Source organism: Jaculus jaculus, chromosome 1, assembly GCF_020740685.1.
Source record: "Jaculus jaculus isolate mJacJac1 chromosome 1, mJacJac1.mat.Y.cur, whole genome shotgun sequence".
In the NCBI taxonomy this organism is placed as follows: domain Eukaryota; kingdom Metazoa; phylum Chordata; class Mammalia; order Rodentia; family Dipodidae; genus Jaculus; species Jaculus jaculus.
The window spans coordinates 311,507,248-311,527,461 of NC_059102.1; the positions used below are offsets into that span (position 1 = coordinate 311,507,248).

The window sequence follows — 20,214 nt, forward strand, 5'->3', positions numbered from 1 at the left end:
TTTTTTTTTTTTTACAGCAAACACCGCCCACTACTGTGGATGCTAGAAACCTCCACGAGCTGAGCTTAGAAAGAGCCAGCAAACCCCACTAAAGCGGGGTTCCTGTGACTGTAAATCACACGGGCTGCTTCGGCTGTGTCATTCCAGCTTGAACACAAGACGTTCAGAGGCTGCGCTATCTTGGGAAACAGCTGACCTCGCTTACTGCCACGTTAACCCTGGGGAGCAATTCCTTCCCTCTTCCTTGACTGCGGGTGAATATTAAGCAGAAAGCTCTGCTTCTGTGTGTGTATTACAGGAGAGGACGCTCTCATTAACAAATGCATGGGGGGGCGGTGGCAGCAAGCAACACTTTTAATTTATTTTCCTGCACCCTGGCTTCCCTTTTCACTCTCTGATGCATGTTGCCCTTCACAAAGCTTCAAAATGCTGAGGCCAGAAACCTCCCTGGGGGCAACAGGGGAAGGAGAGAAAACCTGCAAAGCCAGGTTCCTTTCATTTGTGCAGACACTCCTGCCAAGGGTGCTCTTTTGCACCTAGTGCTACAGGTGATCCTGGGGCTGGGAAGTGAGACCCACTTGGACTTTTAATCTGACCATGTGAAGATTGAAACTAGCAGAGCATGCTCAATCTCTAGTCTCATGGAAGAAAAAACTGAGAGATTTCAAACTGGAACAGTGCACCGGTTTTCCAAGACCAGGCAAGATAGATCTTCAAAACAGATGAAAGATCTCTGAGACCAGGGCCAGGGAGATACCTCAGTCAGTAACATCCTTATTGCTCAGGCATCTGGACCAGAGTTAGGAGCCCCAGCGCCATATACAGCCCAGAGACTTGGGATCCCATCAGTAAACTGGATGGCTACATTCAAATGAGACCTGGTCTCAATAAATACAGCGGAAAGTGACTGCAGATGGCACTTAACATCAATCACCAGCCTATACACTAACAGACACACACATGCACACACTCTTATGCACCTATGAACATGCATACACACTGCAGATACACAACACACATACACATGAAAACAATGTATCTGAAATGAGAATGACAACTCTATTGTCATTCTTTATCGGCAACTCTATTGAAATTGGCACATACATTGTCACGTAACACATTTTGCTAGAAACTCATCTGAAGGCCAAGGCATGACTGCAAAGGAAGCATAGCTAGCTCCTAAGACAAGGCTGGGGCAATGGTGAGCAGGAAGATTCATATGCATCTTCCAGAGCAAACACAAGGCATGTAATTGCAATGCAAGCCCTGGTTTCTGTCTTCTCTGTCACCCTCCTTGAACCACAACAGGGCTGCACACATCTGCCTCTCCTGCAGTGCCTTTCGCCCAAAGCAGCAGCGGTTGCGTGAGCAGCGGCCGTCCCATCTCTTCTTCCCGCGCTTCCTCTGAGCTCACCTGAGCAGCAGCACACCACTGATGCAGAGAATTCATCACCTAATGTGACAGCCCAAGCGAGAGCCTGGCACTAAGAAACTCTCATTTGCAACCCAGAAATACGCTGAGGTGCCACAAAGTGGCTGATGTCAGCAATGAGTTGAGCTAGATCTGCATATGGGCCAGATGCCATTACCAGAGATGCCTTCAGCGTGGGTGAGGAGGTGTACGTGCTCCACGCCTTCAATCACCCAGACCGGTGGGCCAGCGAGCAAGCAGACCAGAGAAAGATGGATGCATCCTCTTTCCCTCCTGTGACACACACACACACACACACCCCTACTTACTATACATATCCCAAAAATATCATATAACATGAAAGAAGTACCACCTCTGGTCCCTCCCTCTGTCCCTCCTTCCCTCTCTAGTAACTGAGGAATGTGCTCAGTGTCTCACTATGTAGTCAAGGCTAGCTTCAAACTTGTGATCTTTCTATCTCGACTAAGCACAAATCTAGATAAACTATAGTTTCCTGATGTGCTTAGCTCTTACCCAAGATCACTTACCAAGCACTTACTGAGAGACACATTGGACTCTAAAGATGTAACTGAAAAGTCCTCTAAGGAGCATCCCCTGATTAAAAATTTCCCTAAAAAACTGGCAATGGTAAACAGATCTGTGCCCAGCATGACATTCCTCTCATCTTATCCCTAGCTGCCATGGGGAAAACTTTCAAGAATGTAATGGTGATCATGTCCTTCCTACTGGCCTCAAGATGAGGTCCAATCTCCTCATCAAGTGTATACTGTCCTTGATTTTGCTTATTCCCAAGCCAACACTCATTTAATGCCTCAACCACATCAGGCTACTTAAGAATTCCCTTAGCAGAGAATCTCTGCTTCTTTCTCCTTGAATATAGTGCTCCCGGGCATCCAATTACACTCACTGATGTTGTGGCTCTTTCAAGGCTGATTTTACATATTCTTGCAACTCCCTCTGTCCCTGAGCAATTTCCTTTTCTCCACCAGGTCCCCAGTATTCTCTAAATACCCTGCCTGTGCCATCATAGAGCACATGACTCACTCACCTACCAGAGCAGGCGAGCAGCACTATGTAACATGTCTTTGACTTCAAAGAGCCTACCATAGTGCCTGAAGGATCATACATGTTGATAAAAGGGACATATGAAGAAGTAAAAAAAAAAAACAAAAAACAAAACAGCGACACCATCATTTCCAACTTCCACTGAGAATAGACGTAAGGTCTCAGGTTCATCTAGTCCGACTGCATGTATATAAATAATTATGTGCATCTAGAAAATACTCAAAATTTAAGGCAGGAACAAGGTCAAGTTACTCAGTAACTGCTCAGTTTTTTTGTCCAGTCAGTTGACCTTTCTGTCACAAAATTGCCACTGTGGAGACCTGACACTTCCTAGCTTATTCTAAACAAGTTTCCACGAATAGGATTTGCTGGCTGATGCTCTGTCTTTAGGGAAAACAGTGGGAACAGATACAGGAGTCTGATGTCACAGCACCACAGCCTCACATACACTCCACCCAAGAAGATGTGGTGTCCCCCAGACACAAGTAGAAGGCTCACCTGCAATGTATTAGGTGAACAGTTTTTCTGAGTTTTTTTATTTATGAAAGAGGGAGGGAGGGAGAGGGAGCGAGAGAATGAGGACTCCAGGGTCTCTTGCAACTGCAAACTCGAGATACATGCACCCACCAGTCTGTGCATCTGGCTTTACATGGGTACTGGAGAATTAAACCCAGACTGCCTGTTTTATTAAACAAGGACCTTTAACTCTGAGACATTTCTCCAGCCCAGGATCTGAACAATTTTTAAGTCACCACTTTGGCCATGTTGAGAGCACAGTACCCAAATGGCCTGGAGGATTATTACCCCCTGGCTTTTCTCCTGCTGGCACCAAGACTCAAGTTTCACCCAGCTTCAGTAATGAAGTTGGTGCAGAAAACACAGGATAGATACCAAATTGGGATTTTAGAGGATATCTATGCCACAGGCAGTGTTTTTTTTTGTGGAAGTTAGCAGCTTCCTGTAGAGGGCAAGTTCATGCACTCCTAGAAGGAATTTTGTTGGTGCCTCAGATACCTTAGAATGCGTTTTCTTGCTTGTCATCTCTTGACTTTTTACACCCGCATTTTTATCCAGCCTACCTCTCTACCAAACCTGCATTGTTTCTGCTTACTTCCCCACTATGTCTTGCTTTTGGAATTGGCTATCGCTCAACTCAGCAAGTGCGACCTGCTCTCACATCCTCCACAAGCCAGTCCTCTCCTGGATGGTCTCGTGCTGTTGGCACTAGGATTCCTGCTTCTACAACAACCTGGCACCTGTGGGCTTGTCTTCTCTGCTGTCTAGCTATCACTAGGTGAGACTCTAGCAACTTCACATCATTGTCAAATTGCCATGCCCCTACCTGGCTCCCATCACAAAAACTCTTGAACCCCATGATCTTGCTATGTGGATCTACAACTTTTGGAAAGATCAGTAGTGCAAGTAGCCCTTCCTGGAAGGGCACAGATAACTTGTTACAAAGACTAGCAGTTAAAACTGCTGTAGAGGAGGAAGAGACTCTCTGCTGCCAAAGTAAGGCTTGATTTTCCTGAAGAGAAGTCCAATAGGAGTTTGTCCATCCAACTTCTCTGGTCCTTTGGAACCTATGCCATCTCTCTAGACCTGGCTTAAGAGCCATCCCCTACCAGGCTTCTCCAAGGCACATAAAGTACCCACTTCTCTCAATGGTAGTACACTGACTTTTTAAAAAAAATTATTAAACTCATAGTTTTATTCAGGTTTGATATTTTCATAAATAGTATAATTTCAAAAATAATAAAATATTTTAAAGAAAAGCTTCTGAACTGGAGAAAATTCTTTCAATTTACATCAATGATATGGCCTGGGAAATAAATGTCCATGTGTGAGGAAGAGAGTCAGTAGGGAAGAATGGAGGCAGGGCCTACCTAGATTCCACTGACTTTCTGACTTTTCACTTCGGCACTTTCTCATGTCCAGCTTTTATTTAAAAGACTCCACTTAAGCACCATCTCTTTTCTATTGCAAGAACTTAGTTTTTAGTTCTATACATCCATATTCAGTGAACAGCTTGTGTACTTGACTAGATATAACAGTGGTAGATAAATTTAAATGTGATTTCTAGCATTAAGAATTTTATACTTAAGTGGGCAACAACATTTGGTAATCATCAAAGATACCTATGTAGAGCCTACATGGTCCCAAGTGCTAGGAGAGATAGAACCAATGGATCTCACAGAAGCTCAGAAAGGTCAAACATAACATAGACAAGTAAAAGAGTGGGGCGAAGAGCCCCTGATGCAGAGAGAAGCCTGTGAAAAACTGCTGAGCCCAAATATGGCAGAAAGAAGGCAACATAGTGCACAGTAGAGAGAAAGATGAGATGGGATGAAGGAGAGGGCAGTCAATTATGGCTGGATCTCAAGGACATACGAAGGAATTGTTTTGACCTTTCCTCTCAGTGAGATGGTCACTCACTCAACAAGAGGCCATTAGAAGACAAGGGTCATGTTGGCCACAGGAGCTGCTCAGAGAAATGTGCACATGTGTTGAATTGATGAAGAACGGAAGTTTTCAATAGGCTCTCTAATGTCCCATATCTGTAACTATAGGGGCCCCTGGCTACTGGAACCCATCATGGATGCAAACCCATGTAGGAATAGGTCATTTGTTTTCTATGGACCACAAATATATACTGATACACTAGTGTACTATTAACTCATTCCCACTTCTCAGGAGAGAGAACTAGAATTCAGAAACTAGGTATGCCAAACATCATGAGCTCCTGTTTCAAGATTTTGGGAGCTGGGGCTGGGTGAAGGTATATGGTCATCTTATGCCAATCATGGCCACTACAGACACTCAGGGCTGAAGAGAGGTGACTCATGCTCGGTGTTTCACCTTCAGGGAATCTTTGCATTCAGAAGATGCTAGAACATGTGAATCATAGGACTGGCTTTGGGGAAGTCAGGCATTATAACATGTTCTGCTACAAATCTATAGTCTACCCCACCAGCCCTGGTTTTGGACAAGACATCCTCTACTACTCTGGAGTTGTGTCTCCAAAGCACCCACCATGTGTGGCAACATTTTACCAGTGAATACGGTTTCCCTCAGGTTGGCAATGCAAATTACTGGTCTAAGACCTGTGTAGTGAGATGGTAAATTTGATTCAGGTTCACTTGATATGAATACAAACTCTCATTACAAGTAACTACCTCAAATTTTATCTGCTGTCTACGGGGTACCCGGTCAAAATCCAAGTGCAAGACACTATCAATTACAAGTGCATTGCGATGTGCCATCCTATCTGTCAGCAGGCTCGTGCCATGTGATTGAGTGCACTTTAGGTCAACTCCCAGGTCACGATCTGCTACGGCCTTTATCCTCTTCTGCATTAATCTGCTATGAAGGCCCGGAATTAATATGGAGACAAAAGGCCCAGGACACACAGAAGAGGAAGCTGCTCATGATGACCCGCCACTCTACCAGACCCTCCCAAAGAGTCTCTATCTTCGGGTTTAGGAAGGCCTGCTTTCTCCTTTCTATTGAAATTACAAACAGGACACAAATGTTTCCATGCATCACAGATATAAGGTGTCTTCAGGATAACTGCACAATAAGCAGGGAGTTAAGACTTAAAATCTGACTTTGTTTAACTTTTCAAAGACTGTCCTGATTTCCTGGCAAAGAAAAATAAGTTCAGTTTGATTCTGCTAAGTAGAGATGTCTTGGTGCAGAGAATTCTATTTATATCTGGATAAACATCTTCTGTCCTCAGTACTGCACAAGCCAAAACACACACAGTTACACACACCAACACATGCACTCTTACGCAAGGCACTTAAACACATCAAAACATGCACACTTACACACATCAGTACGTGCACACTTATACACATGAACACATGCACATTTGCACACATCAGCACATGCCCACTTGCACATATCAACACATGCACACCTACATCAACACACATGCTTATACACATCAACACATTCACTCTTACACACATCAACACATGTCCATTTGCACACATCAAGTCATGTACACTTACATGCACATTTGCACAAATCCACACAGGCTCAAAACCAGGCAGAATTTCTACATGATTCCTAGTATTCATGTACAGCTAACAGAGGTTCAGAAAGTATCCACAGCACCCAAATAACATACCCATGTGTATACACATGCACACACAGCTCTACTGAAAAGAGTAGGTACATAAGAAAACAGATTTTATGTTTACTTATATAGATAACTCAAGCAAAGTATAAGTGATCCAATTAGCTGATATTCTGCGGAACTGGGACCTTCATTCCACTTAAATAACCTCTGGTTTGGCTTTGGCCTTGTTGAAGGAGTAGTATTCAGTCAGGGTACACACAGAGATGGTACACACATCACCATGATGAATGGTGACTATACACAGAGCACACCCAGGCTGTGTGTGTGACCGTGTCCTGGCTGTGTAAATCTCACGGCTATTCACTGTCACGCGGGGAGCTAACCCTCTTACACTTTTCTGACCATCCAGGAGATAGCAATTACCCCAGATTATCAGACCAACAATGACATGCCGCATAAAGAGAGACACTGAGCCAACTCCACATCCCCAAGACTGGCATATTCAAGTACACTTAGGACATTAATAGCAATTTACGTGCCATCACTGAGACAAAGCCACAAAGGCTTCGTTGGCAGCCTCTTATTTTGAAGCCTATTATTTGTGGGAGTTACAGGCTATAATCACAACAGAAACTTTCAAAACCCTTATCTTCCGTGACGCACCAAATCTATTTCAGAGCCATAATTGCTATGTCACTGGAGAGTCGGCTGCTTAATGCACTCAAATGCCATTTAGTGTTTGCAGGGTCATTACAGCTAACAGAAGGGTGGGGAGAATATGGTGGGAAGTCAGGAAGGAGGAAACAGGCAGAAAATGTTGCAGGGAATCTGCAGAAATCGGCCTCTGGCTTCTGTTGTGCCTAATTTACTCACAGGAGGATACTGTTGTTTCAAAAGCTCTGTTTACTGATGAAGTGAGGGCTAGAGCTTGAAAATAATCCATGCGCTCAAGAGTTCACCAGTTACACCCTAGAGGTAGCCAGTGCATGCCTGGGAATACCTTCTTTTCTTCTGGGACTATTCTATTGAAGTGTAAGATGTTGAGCTCTTTAATTGATTTATTTGTCTTTCCTTTTAGATAGTTCCAGAAATCTCCTCAGTGAAAATGATCCTGTTTTTATGAGGACTGGGAAATCTGCCTGGCTCGCTCTGTGCATGCGCTGCTCTAGAGCGAGAAGGTGGAGCAGGTGATGGTCAGTTATGTATGACTTCAGGAACACAGAGAAATGTGATAATTCCAGATGGCAAAAGAAAACAAAAGGACAGTAAAATAAGCAAATATATTAAGTTATTTAAATGTGTATTTCTTTGTATTCCATGACCCAAGTCTAGCCATGATCATAAGAAAACATTTTACATGTATGTAGGCCTTATTTCTTCAACTAAGCAAAAAGGAGTTTTAATTTAATGGCTTAGGGTAATACTAGGTATAAGGTATAAGGTAAAGGATGTTTTTTAAAAAAATATTTTTTATTTATTTGAGAGAGAGAAAGAGAAATAAGGAGAGAGAATGGGCATGTCAGAGCCTCCATCTGCTGCAAATGAACTCTAGATGCATGTGCCACATTGTGTATCTGGCTTACGTGGGTCATGAGGAGTGAAACCTAGGTCACTTGGCTTTGTAGGCAAGAGCCTTACATGCTAAGCTGTCTCCCCAGCCCACGTTAGAGGAATTTTTAAGTGATGAATATACCTCTAGGTTCTTTCAGAGAGTTTTTAGGTCTATTTTACAATACTAAGGTATTTGTTTTGTCCTCCCCTTCTTTTTTGGAGAAACATATGTATATATGTTTTTTCCTAGTGCCAGGGACTGAACCTAGAGTCTTGGCAAGTATTCTATCACTGAGCTAAACTTCCATCCACCTAAGTTTTTTTTTTTTTTTTTTTTTTTTAGAAATATTGAGAATGTCAAGTTACCTCTGACTGCAGGGACCACGTTCTTCTTCCTAAAGATCAATACCAGTATCACTAATAATCCAGCTTTTACTTTGAAGAACTTTCACAGAAATAGGATGAGACATTGGGCTTATTCCAAATCCTTCTCCTCCATTTGGAGATAGAATTTCCTGTTTTCTAAATGTTGGCTACGTACACAAGGAATGATACACTTAACATGTAGAAGTCCCTAGAAATCAACATGAAAAAGATGACCATTTCAAGAACATATGAGGCCAATAAGCAAATGGAGAAAGTTACCTCATTAGCAATCAAAAGGATACAAATTAAGATTAAAAAATTCAGAAAGATTGAAGAACTGTTAATACATTATTACTGAGAGTGTGGGAAAATGGGAACTATCATAAACTGTTAATGAGAACCATAAGAAATTTCCAGAAGAACGTTACAATACATCACAAAGACTTTAGACTTGTTTCTATCCTTTGATGTAACAATTCAATTTCTAGGAATTTATCCAAGGAAATAATAGGAAATATGCACTGCATTTTCTGTGCTATGAAGTTTACTACTGTCATTAATAACAGTTAAAAAGTAGGAGCCTGCCTTCATGTTCCAATACAGTTATTTAAAGTCATGTTGGAGGAAAATGTTTAATAATATGGAAAATATTCATAATTTATTTTTAGTAAAATAAGTAGGCTACAGAATGATAGGAAACCTTTGTACCCCCACATAAAAGCACACACAAAGTGCCAGGAGACCATGGTGTAAAAAATAAGTCGTAACTTTTTTCCTGTGCTATTTTCTGTATTCTCCAAATTCACTACCTCAACCATTAATTTGTAATCAGAAAAGAAGTAAATGCAAGATTGGAACAAAACATATGCAAGAAAATCTCCATCTCAAGCAGGGGCGTGGTATGTGTGTGACCTGCCTCTAGAGTGTGTTAGGTCAAACCAGAGTAGTTTGTGGCCATGGCGTTCCTATGGGGTGAGTGATGTGGAACTCCATTCTGCAAAGGAAAAAGAAATAGCACGTCGTATCTGTGTTTGGGGCCTAGTGATTAAGGCAATGGACTGGAAAAAAAAATAAGTCAGTGATATCTCAGCTCTCTTAAAAGCAAATCAATTACCTCTGAAAATTATTAGTCTGTTGGTTTTCTAGAAAAAAAAATAGTGCCCATAGTAATAGGCCAAATACATAAGTAAGCTTAGAAAAGATGGTAAGATGGTGACCTGCTAGAGACAGACACCCAGACTCTCTATTATTTCCTCTGTCTTTATGTCTCACACAGCTACTGGTTAGTGAGAGATCACAAGAAAATATCTGCTATCAAAACACGTGAATGAGCAAAAGGATGTGTTCCGGTTTCAATGTGAAATGTCCCATAGACTCATGTGTTTTGACTCTTGGTTCCTAGCTGGTAGCACTGTCTAGGAAGGTTGAATAACCTTTATGACGTGAAGCCTTGCTTGAGGAAGTAGGTAGCTGGGGGCAGGCTTTGAGGTGTTCTAGCCTGCCCTTAAGCCTTCTTCCTCTGCTTCCTGCTCAGCAGTGTGACAAGCTCTACCCCACCACCTGTTGCCATGTCTTTCCTGCCAGGAAACTTCCACTTGAAACTTGAGCCCAACTAAACCCTTTTTTCTTCCCTGTAAGTTCTGTCAGGTTGTTTGTTCCCAACAAGAAAGCAACTGATACAGGACGTACCGTGGATCAAGTTCAAAGCCACAGTGACAACACCTCCATCCCTCAGGAAGAGGGATTTGGAAGGAAAAGAATGATTGACAATATGCGGGTATCTTCAGTGTCTACCCTAAGAGATTTCGGGCATCATTTGATAATGATTATAGGGTACAAGTGGGTACCAAGCTAAAGTAAACAGAAAGAAATAGGAAAAGAAAAATGACTAAAGGGAAGAAAAAATCCTGGATTCTATATTCCTTGGCAATTCTAGACTGCAGGAAATCCAGCCACAGTCTGATCTCAGGTCACCCCCCCCCAAGCCCAAACAAACACACAAACACACACCCACATTGATAACAAGTTCACCTAGGCTCATTTCAAAAAAGTATTCATTAGACACTTACTATGTACCAGGCTTGAGTTGAGGGCTTGGGCACAAAATTATGATCCTTTTCAGAAATCTATGGTCTAGAGAAGAAGTACAGATAAGTGTCAGACAAGGACTCCCATCCCAACTCCAGGGCACTATGGAGAACATTTTGAAGGACCTAAGAATGCTTCCAGAAAACAAGCTTGAGCTATGCTGATCACAATCATGCATGTGTCAACTGCCACAAGTTGTGGGCCACAGATGTTAATGCTTGAAAGTCATGACCACTGAGGACTTTAGGAAAAGACAATCTTACTACTAGAAAAAGAAAGGAAAAGAATGGACATTTCTAGCACCAGGCACTTCTGGAACCTGTGCTCTAGAGAGGCAGGGAAACAAGAGCATTGGGCCAGGTACCTGATATTCTTCAATCACTTCATGAGACACAGAAGGAAGGTTGACGTAGACAAGCCCACTTTCTAGCCTTCAGGATTTTATTATTATTATTATTTTGATGGTTGACTTTCCCCCAACCAAAAACTATTTTTCTCACATTTTTCTAAATGTTCCAATTACTTTAACAAACTTGAATTAAGTAAATTAATGCATGCAAAGTGTCTGGTTCATGTAAGGAGGTCATTTAAGTGCTAGCAACTAATACAACGATTAAGTGTCATTTTGGCTTGTTAATATTCTATACTTATTTCTTTTTAGTTGTTCTTAATTTACCATTTTATGTAATTTTCTGACTTTACTACTACTGACCTGTTTAAAACAAACAAACAAACAGATGTCTTCTTAGGTGAGGTAATACAATTGACCACTTTAAGCTTATTTTATGTTTTGATTGTTCTCTTTAGTACTTGCATGTCATAATTGCTTTTCACTTTCACTTTGCTGTTTGCATTTTATCACACTTCTGCCAATCATATCCTTCCATTGATTTGGAATGGAATAGTATGTATTTTTATTCCTACTTCTGTTTCTTACTCTCTGGCTAATTTTATTTTTTTAATTTCTATCATCTATTTTTTTAACCTATTGATGTTTTTACTTTTATTCATCATCTTTCCACTTTTGCATATCTGTTCTTTTAACTCATTAAAAAGGACTAATGTCATAGTTTACAAGGAGGAGGGCAGCCATCATAAAAGTAGTCCTGGCCTGAGAAGATGAGGATGACTCTTTCTTATCCTTTCTCTTTGCCTTGGAGAAACTGAAGCTTATGTAGACACTATGGTTTCTCCCATGCGCATCTTCCATCCTTTAATACCATCATTTCACATATGAAATCTATTAATCATCCATGGGCAAATTTTTCCTTTACCCCAGATTAGAAAAATAACAACAAAACTACTTCTATTGGTATTACATACCCAGGTCCTGGGGCACTTTTTCTACTTGTCACAACAAACCACAAAATCTCTTCAAAAGAGATGACTGATCTAGAATCTCTGCTCTTCAGTATGTCAGAGGGCCACTTGCTAATGTGGCTAGCCAAATAAGACACAGTAAAGATGAACAGTAGGCATATTCAGATAGGAAATATCCTTATCATTTTCTGTTTCATTTTTGAGATAGGTTCTCATGTACCCCAGGCTGGCCTCAAATTCATTACAAAGCAAAAAGTGACCTTGAACTTTTAATCCTTCTTCTAATACCTCCCAAAGTTATTTGGATTTGTAGCAGTTACCTCTTTGTTGCTGGGACAAAACACCAAACCGGAAACATCTTATGGGAGGAAAAGGTTGTTTCAGTTTATAATCACCAGGGGTGGTTTCATCATGGTGGGGAAAGAATACCAGGTCCAAGCAGGAAGCCTGGATCACCTCTCCACATCAGCAGGCAGTAGGCAGTCTGAGTGAGCTATCCCTGAACACCCAGTAGGTTAGATAATAAACTTCCTGGTCCTCCTTCAGCAAGGCTCCACAGCTTTCCCATATTGTCACCAGATGGGGACCAAGTATTCAAAACACATGAGTCTAAAAGGTATATTTCACTCAAACCACCATAGGGTTAAAGGAATTCACACCCCGTTGTGTACAATGATGGGGATCCAGTCCAGGGTTTCCTACAAGCTGGGCAAGCATTTTTATATGTAAATACATTTTTGGTCATTACAGCTTTAATTTTCATGACAAAATTTGTTCAACATAAGGCCTTCTATGTAGCACCTGGAGTGGATACAAAACCAAAGAGATAACTGAGTTCTTATAATTCTTTACCATATCTTCCAACATTCTGAGACGACAATCTTACAACATGAGGATGCTGTAAGATTCTTGGAAATCTGTCATTCAGCAGTGTAAGCGTTCAGATTTCAAGGTGCCATCTAGATAAAGGGAAGTAACAGAGGCTTTGGTATGAGATTGTCCTGGGTTTACACCCTGGTTCTGTCACTAATAAATTAGTTTAGCTTGGTTAAAATACATAGCCTTGTTGGCCTTCTATCATGAGGACCCATACAATCTCTTCAAATCAGATGCTTGATCTAATATCTCTGCTCTTCGCTATGTCACTGGGTCACTGGCTAATGTGACTCACCAAATAAGACACAATAAAGATGGAGAGTAGGCATATTCACAGAGGAAATATCCTTGATGATGCTTACAAAGACAGACCCTACTGAGAAACTCAAGACATGTTAAGAATTAGTATTCTTGGCATAAGGTATTGGTAAGGCTCAACTTCGCTCTAGAACTCTAAGCATGCATTGAGTAGTACACTGTGTCCTCTAACCCCTAGAAAAGAAATGGAGTCCTTGGAACTTGAGTGACATCTCCCCAGAACTTCTTGCTCGATGAGGGAATAGTAGAGTTAAATATTAGTGCTTGAATCTAGGTGGTGTGTACACTGTTTGCTCCATAAAATTCTGCAGTTAAACATCATCCCCCAATGGTGTGTCCTTTTAGCAGAAGCCAGGTCAAGGGCAAGCATCCACGGTGCCCACCTCCAATTACTTCCCTAAGGAGATGGAAATGTAATCTCAGGCAGGTGTTGAATTCTGAAGAATAAATGTTGTGCACATTTGGGAAGGCAAGGGAAAATGAACTGGATTTGCAGCTCAAGGACACTGCCAAAGAGGAATAAGGAGGAGGAAGAAGAGGAGGAGGAGGAAGAGGAGAAAGAGAAGACATGGCAAAAGACAAAACCAGAAAACCGTGAAATCAATTTGTAACTTAATTTTTAAATATCATGAGTTTTAATCTTCACATGGTTCTAAACCTTTTCTTATTAAAAAGGGATTCTAAATCTTGCTTCTGGCTTTGTTTATTTATTTATTAATTTTGGCTTTTCAAGGAAGGGTCTTGCTCTAGCCTAGGCTGATGTAGAATTCACTCTAGCTCTGGATTAGCCTCAAAGTCATAGTGATCCTCCTACCTCAGCCTCACCACGCTTGGCACTTCTGGATTTTACAAGGGTTTTTGTATTAAGTTTTCCAAACTTAGGTACCCAGGCTTACATGGCAAGCATGTTATCCTCTGTGCTATCTCCTTAGTCGATCTTGTACACTATAAATTATAAGAAAGGGGCAGGCGCAAGGAAATGGGGAGTAACAAACTGAAGCATGAGTGTGTTGCATTTGTCAAAGCTCTGAGTATATATATATCTACCATTATTTACACATGAAATTGTATAACAATTTTCCTCAGAAGTGAAAGCACAGGCTGGACAGATGGCTAAGTGTTAAGGCACTTGCCTGTGAAACCAAAGGATCCAGGTTTGACTCCCCAGTACCCACCGTAAACCAGATTCACAAGGGGACACATGGGTCTGGTGTTTGTTTGCAGTGGTTAGAGGCCCTGGTGCACCTATTCTGTCTCCTCTCTCTCTCTCTCTCCATATATATACATATACATATACATATATATATGTGTATAAATATGCTTGTAAATAAATATACATGTATGTATATATATGTATATACACACACATGTGTGTATATGTATATGTATGTGTATATATATATGTGTGTGCATATATATATATATATATATATATATATATATATATATATATATATGTTGGCAAATAAATAAATAAAAACTTTAAAAGGAAATGAAACCACTACAAACCAAGTACTAAACTTTAGGGAATGATACATGTACTGCTAGTATTTATTTCAGAGAAAATGTACTACTGTCTTCAACCTACTATGAAAAGCTGGAAGTGTGCAAACATGTATGACGAAGCCAGTAGACCTAAATATTAATGCTAGAATCTGGATGGTGAGTAGACTGGTTGCACTGTAAAATTCTTTCAAGGTTGTCATGTTTGCCAAATTTTAAAGTGAACTTTTCAAGAAGGTAATCCCAAGTGTTAGGCAGCATTTGAAGATGTTATGCTGGAGAGCAGAGCTGCACAATCTTTTATGCTCAGCAGTTACTGGAGGGATCTGGTTAAATTGAAGAAATTAATTCAGTAGGCCTAGGTAGGGGCTGAGATTCTCCACTGCTCTCCAGCTCAGGCTACAACCAGGTGAGATTTTAGCTATGGAGACCACACTGAATGGACTTGGCAGGGAGACAAGAAGCAAGGACAGCCTGGTGGAAGGTGCCAGAAAGGTCTCTCAGCTAGGAGACGTCAAGCCGCCTGTGCCTCTTCTATGCAACAGAGAGTTTAGGCTTAAAGATGGAGTTCAGGATGAGCTCAAAGACATGACTGAGTTAGCTTGGACAAGTATAATTAGGGAACTAGTAGCTGGAAAAGTTGAAAATTACTGCAAACCGAACCAATAGTAAACGTAGGCGATTCCACAACTATATTTTAAATCTCCAATTACTTCATTGGTTAAAACATGTTACTATGCAAATATGTGTTAACTTCTTATACATGGTTATTTTTTTTACTTTTATTTTTTGGTTTTATGAGGTAGGGTCTCACTTTTGCCCAGGCTGACCTGGAATTCACTCTATTCTCAGGGTAGCCTCGAACTCATGGCGATCCTCCTACCTCTGCCTCTCGAGTACTGGGATTAAAGGCGTGTGCCACCACGCCTGTCCATGGTTAATTTTTAATAAGAGCTCTATTTATTTTAGGAAAGACATAAGTAAAAATGCAACCTTTATGCAACCTTTCTGCATGTCGTGGTCTCCACTGCATTTAAGTTAAAGGTCATGCTTCTAACATTATCACACTTCTTGGTGGTTGCCAAATAACTGGCAAAGCATCTAGAATACTGCTTCCCTACTGGCAGCCAGTAGTTATAAGTGGATATTTATTTAAAAATTTTTTTTGTTCATTATTTATTTATTTATTTGAGAGTGACAGACACAGGGAGAAAGACAGAGGGAGAGAGAGAGGATGGGCGCGCCAGGGCTTCCAGTCACTGCAAACGAACTCCAGACGCGTGCGCCCCCTTGTGCATCTGGCTAACATGGGACCTGGGGAACCGAGCCTCGAACCAGGGTCCTTAGGCTTCACAGGCAAGCGCTTAACCGCTAAGCCATCTCTCCAGCCCAGATATTTATTTTAAATTAATTAAAATTAGCAGTTCATTTTCTTAGTCACACTGACCTCATGTCAAACACTTCATAATAGTTAATAGTTAACTTACTAGGGCTGGAGAGAAAGTTCAAGAAGTACAGAGCTGCCCTTGCAAGACTGAAGACGTGAGATCTCTCCCCAGATCCTACTCAAAAGCCTGAATGGCCGCATGCATCTGTCGTCCCAATGCTGGGGAGGCAGAGACAGGAGGGCCTCTGAGACCAACTGGCCAGCCAGTCTAGACTAGTTGGCAACCGATGAGAGATCCTACCTCAGCAAAGGTGGACAGTGCCTGAAAAGAAACCACCTGAGACTCTACACTCAGCTCCACACAGACACTCACATACACCGACATGCACACACACATACTCACAACCCTCCACAACTGTTGATCAGTTGAATAGATGCCGAAATGGATTATTACAGTACAAGAAGCTGAATTAAAAATAGTTTCAGAAGGCAAAAATAGATTTTGCAATGTAGTTACTTCTCAAATTTATAAAAGTTGGAGTTGCCAATATATTTGTTAGCAATTCATATATTTTAGTGGCTGGGAATATGTCTTTTAATATATGTCATTATTCTTTTCTCTCAGAGGAGCAGATGGCTAAGCCACTTAACCAAGCCAGATGACTTCCAGGCTTTTTTAGCTTTCTGTGACTATAGATTGCAAGAACTGGGGTTGTGGAGATGGTTTAGAGGTTGAAAGTGTGGGTCTGGATGAAGAGAACTATGCCCTATTAATGTTTGTGTTACTGGGGTAGAATATTAGAAGGTTCTCAGTAAACATTTGTTGAATATAGCATTTATTCACTATTTGCTCATTCTGTCAAACTGGGTCATATTTAGATTGAGATCTAAATATTTAATATTTAGAGTTGTGGAAAAGAATTTCTCCAGATTCAAATATAGCCAGAGACTAAACAGAGGTTTAAAAAATTACCCACTTTAACAATAACAAAGGGATTGTCTCTGAAAAAAATTCCAATATTCTACCTCAAACCAAGCTTGTCTAAGAGCATGAACTCTCCTTTCAGGTGGCAAGAACAAGCAAAGCTAGACCCAGCAAAAGGAGGACCGCCTTCCTAAGTCTATGCCCACGTTTCTCCTAATGAAAGTCAGCGAAGGCAATCTGTGAAATATCATTGACGTCCAGAAGCCCATGCCACTTTCAGGAACAACACAAGAAGAAAGTGCTGTCTCGAGATTGTGAGTCCTCCTGCCCCTCCCCCTCCCACAGAGCAGAAGGGCTTTGTGAGTCTAGGAGGACTTGCCGGCCCTCCCTGAGAGCTGCGTGGTTACGGGGCCAGCACGGTCTGGATGGGGCAGGGTGCTGCAAAGCGTAAAAAGTGTGTGATGCACACTGTCACCCCACAGAGTGGGATCCTTCTGGATTTTCTCTTTGATTTATGGATTTGAAGTATTTATTTTTTTCTTCTTTTTGCATATTCTTGGAACTGGAAAGACAATCACTGTTCATAGACTACATCACTGGGAAAGGCCTTGCATAAAATGCAACCCAATCGTACTTTTTGGAGTCCAGGATACTGAGTTCTAATGAGGAGAATGAGATGTCCAGTCACACAGGCTGAAGTGATCCATAAATGAAAATACATACACACACACACACACACACACACACACACACACAGTATGAATTTAATGAGTTTTGTAGTGAACACAGCCCTAGGCTTGAGATCAATAAAATTCATGGTGAGTGATTCTACACAGTGACAAGGGGGGTCTCCAGAAAAGGGTGCTTTGTATGGCATTGCGTCCAGGTATGTCTGTTTGGTGTGCATGCGGCTCTGCTTAAATTCTTGTTGGTTGATCCTGACTTTCTCTCTTCTGCTGTGTAACTTGATTTCACATCCTTTCCTAATCTACCTTTCAAGAACAGGAAATCTAATCAGAGGTGGAGTTAAACAAGACTAAAACTGAAAATTCGTCTTGATTTTCTTTCTTTTTTTATTGCTTTATTTCCGGTAAAGAGTTTCTGCAACTTGTCCTGGATAATGCATGATGTATTCACACCCCTCAAGATTAAAAATGCTTGGGCTAGAGAGATGGCTTAGCAGTTAAGGTATTTGCCTGCAAAGCCTAAGGATTCCAGTTCGATTCTCCAGGACCCACATAAACCAGATGCACAAGGGGGTGCATACATCTGGAGTTCATCTGCAGTGTCTGGAGGCCCTGGTATGCCTATTATCTCTCTCTCTCAAATAAATAAATTTTTAAGAAACAGATTAAAAATGTTTGTATTCATTGAATGACCAGATAAAACAAGCAAGCGTATGAACATCTGAATGAATGAATGAGCCAGTGAATATCTGCCATTATTTATCTGCTATATCTGTTAGGGCTTTCAGTTGGCAGCTGGGAAAAATGATGGTCTGTGTATGAAACTACAATATTGAAGGTTTTTCTTTTTTTTTCTCCTTCAACCACTGAGGACTAAAAAACCTGATTTAAAAAGTCTCACTTGAATATCTGGGCGTGGTGGCACACACCTTTAATCCCAGCACTCCAGAGGCAGAGGTAGGAGGATCACTGTGAGTTTGAGGCCACCCTGAGACTACATAATGAATTTCAGGTCAGCCTGAGCCAGAGTGAAAACCTACCTCGAAAAACCAAACACCCTGCCCCTCCCCCAAAAAAGTCTCACCTGCATAGTTGAAGTTGTTCCAGTTTTAAAGGTCTTCTGAGGTAAGAAGCAAAGAGTTCTGCCCTGAAGAAAACCCTTCGGGGTCCAATGGGCCATGCTGAGCCTCTCCATGCTCCTCGGCCCTTTCCCCTGCCAGCCTGGCCTCTTCACTGTGCCCTGGTCTCAGGACCAGAATGTAAGCATGGGCAAAATATTGGGGCATGTGTGGGTATAATTTACCCCCTTCAAAATGAACATCCATTTTGGAAAATAGAGTGAAAACTTTGTAAAACTAAAATGAACTTTTAAAAATTTGGATATGAATTTTAATGATTACCCTCACTTCCTGGGCCTACAACTTCACATGTGGTTACACTTTCCTCATGTGTTCTTTGGGTGAGAAGCAGTCTCTCACGAGGACTTATGAACAAATTAAAGCTGTGGGATTTGGCTAAGCGTTGCTAAATAAGCCTGTGCTCTCCACATGCTTGAAATGTGTTCACTTAAGTAGGAGGATATTTTTGTCCTAATGATTTACATTTTATTTATTTACTTAATAAATGTTCTTTTCTTCCCTGTCACCTAACATGGGGAAAAAAATCAAAACAAAAACACCTGTACTGCAGTTTTTCAAGACAAAACCTTCATCTTTATTTTTTCATTACTATAATTATCACAAAACACAAATTTAGAGTTTTTCTTTTAAATAGCTTGATGCTAATGGCATGTTGCTTTTATACAGATAATATGAATATGAACACTTTCACTAAAACTTTTGAGAGAGTTGGACTGACATTCAAAACTAGCTGGAACAAATTCATTCCCTTAACTGACATTTCAAAACAATTTAGAATAAGCCAGCTCACCCCAAAGGGTAATACTTTCTGATTTTTGAAAATATCTCTGGGAATTCAAAGGGAGAATTTTTTGGAGTGAGAGTTCCTTCTCCTCACTGAGTCTTCAAGATGTAATATGAGGAGAGAGGGTGTGGTAGGCAAGAAGGTAGTCGCCTTACGTAACTGTGAGTCTCAGACATCATACTCTTAGAATTCTAGAATTACTGAACTGAAATGGACTTTCAGGTTGGCTAAGGGGATCTTCTGTTCTAAGTTTCCTCACTTCCAATTGCTTCAACCTTCCACAAAGTGGTGCTTGGAGGCTCCAGTGCCCCAGTGCAGTGAGCAGTGAGGGAGAGGCTCAGATGGAAACACCTTAAGAGTGCACTCTAAGAATTATGGAGGTAATTTTCTCAGCACCACATATATTACCTCACATACCTAATGCCAACTTAAGCTGTTGGATCTTATTCTCAGAGAAAATGCATGGGAGACTTATTCTTGTGAACTTGAAGACCCACCCTAAGTGTAGGTGGTACTCTTGCATGGGCTGGGAATTTGGGCTGATTAAAAATGGGCAAACAAGCTAAATACCAGCATTCATTGTTCTCCACTTTCTGACTGGGTGCATGTGCCCAGACACTTCAAGCTCCTGCTATCTTGACTTTTTTGGAACTGTGAAGAAAATCGACCTTTCTTGCTTTGCCATTA

The 20,214-nt window shown here is 41.2% G+C and overlaps 1 protein-coding gene across 7 annotated transcripts in view; it reads right to left on the reverse strand.

The window, feature by feature from the left end:
- The window catches only part of Pbx1 (PBX homeobox 1), a 333,904-nt gene that overhangs the window by 43,666 nt on the left and 270,024 nt on the right, over window positions 1-20,214 (reverse strand). For 2 of the 7 annotated variants that reach the window (XM_045146630.1, XR_006636460.1), the window contains one exon: window positions 10,571-10,634. The exons of the other annotated variants lie outside the window; for them this stretch is intronic. In XM_045146630.1, the coding sequence (XP_045002565.1) occupies window positions 10,620-10,634 (15 nt within the window). In that variant the 3' untranslated portion in view covers window positions 10,571-10,619. The remainder of the gene's footprint in view (window positions 1-10,570; window positions 10,635-20,214) is intronic. 7 annotated transcript variants of the gene reach the window in all.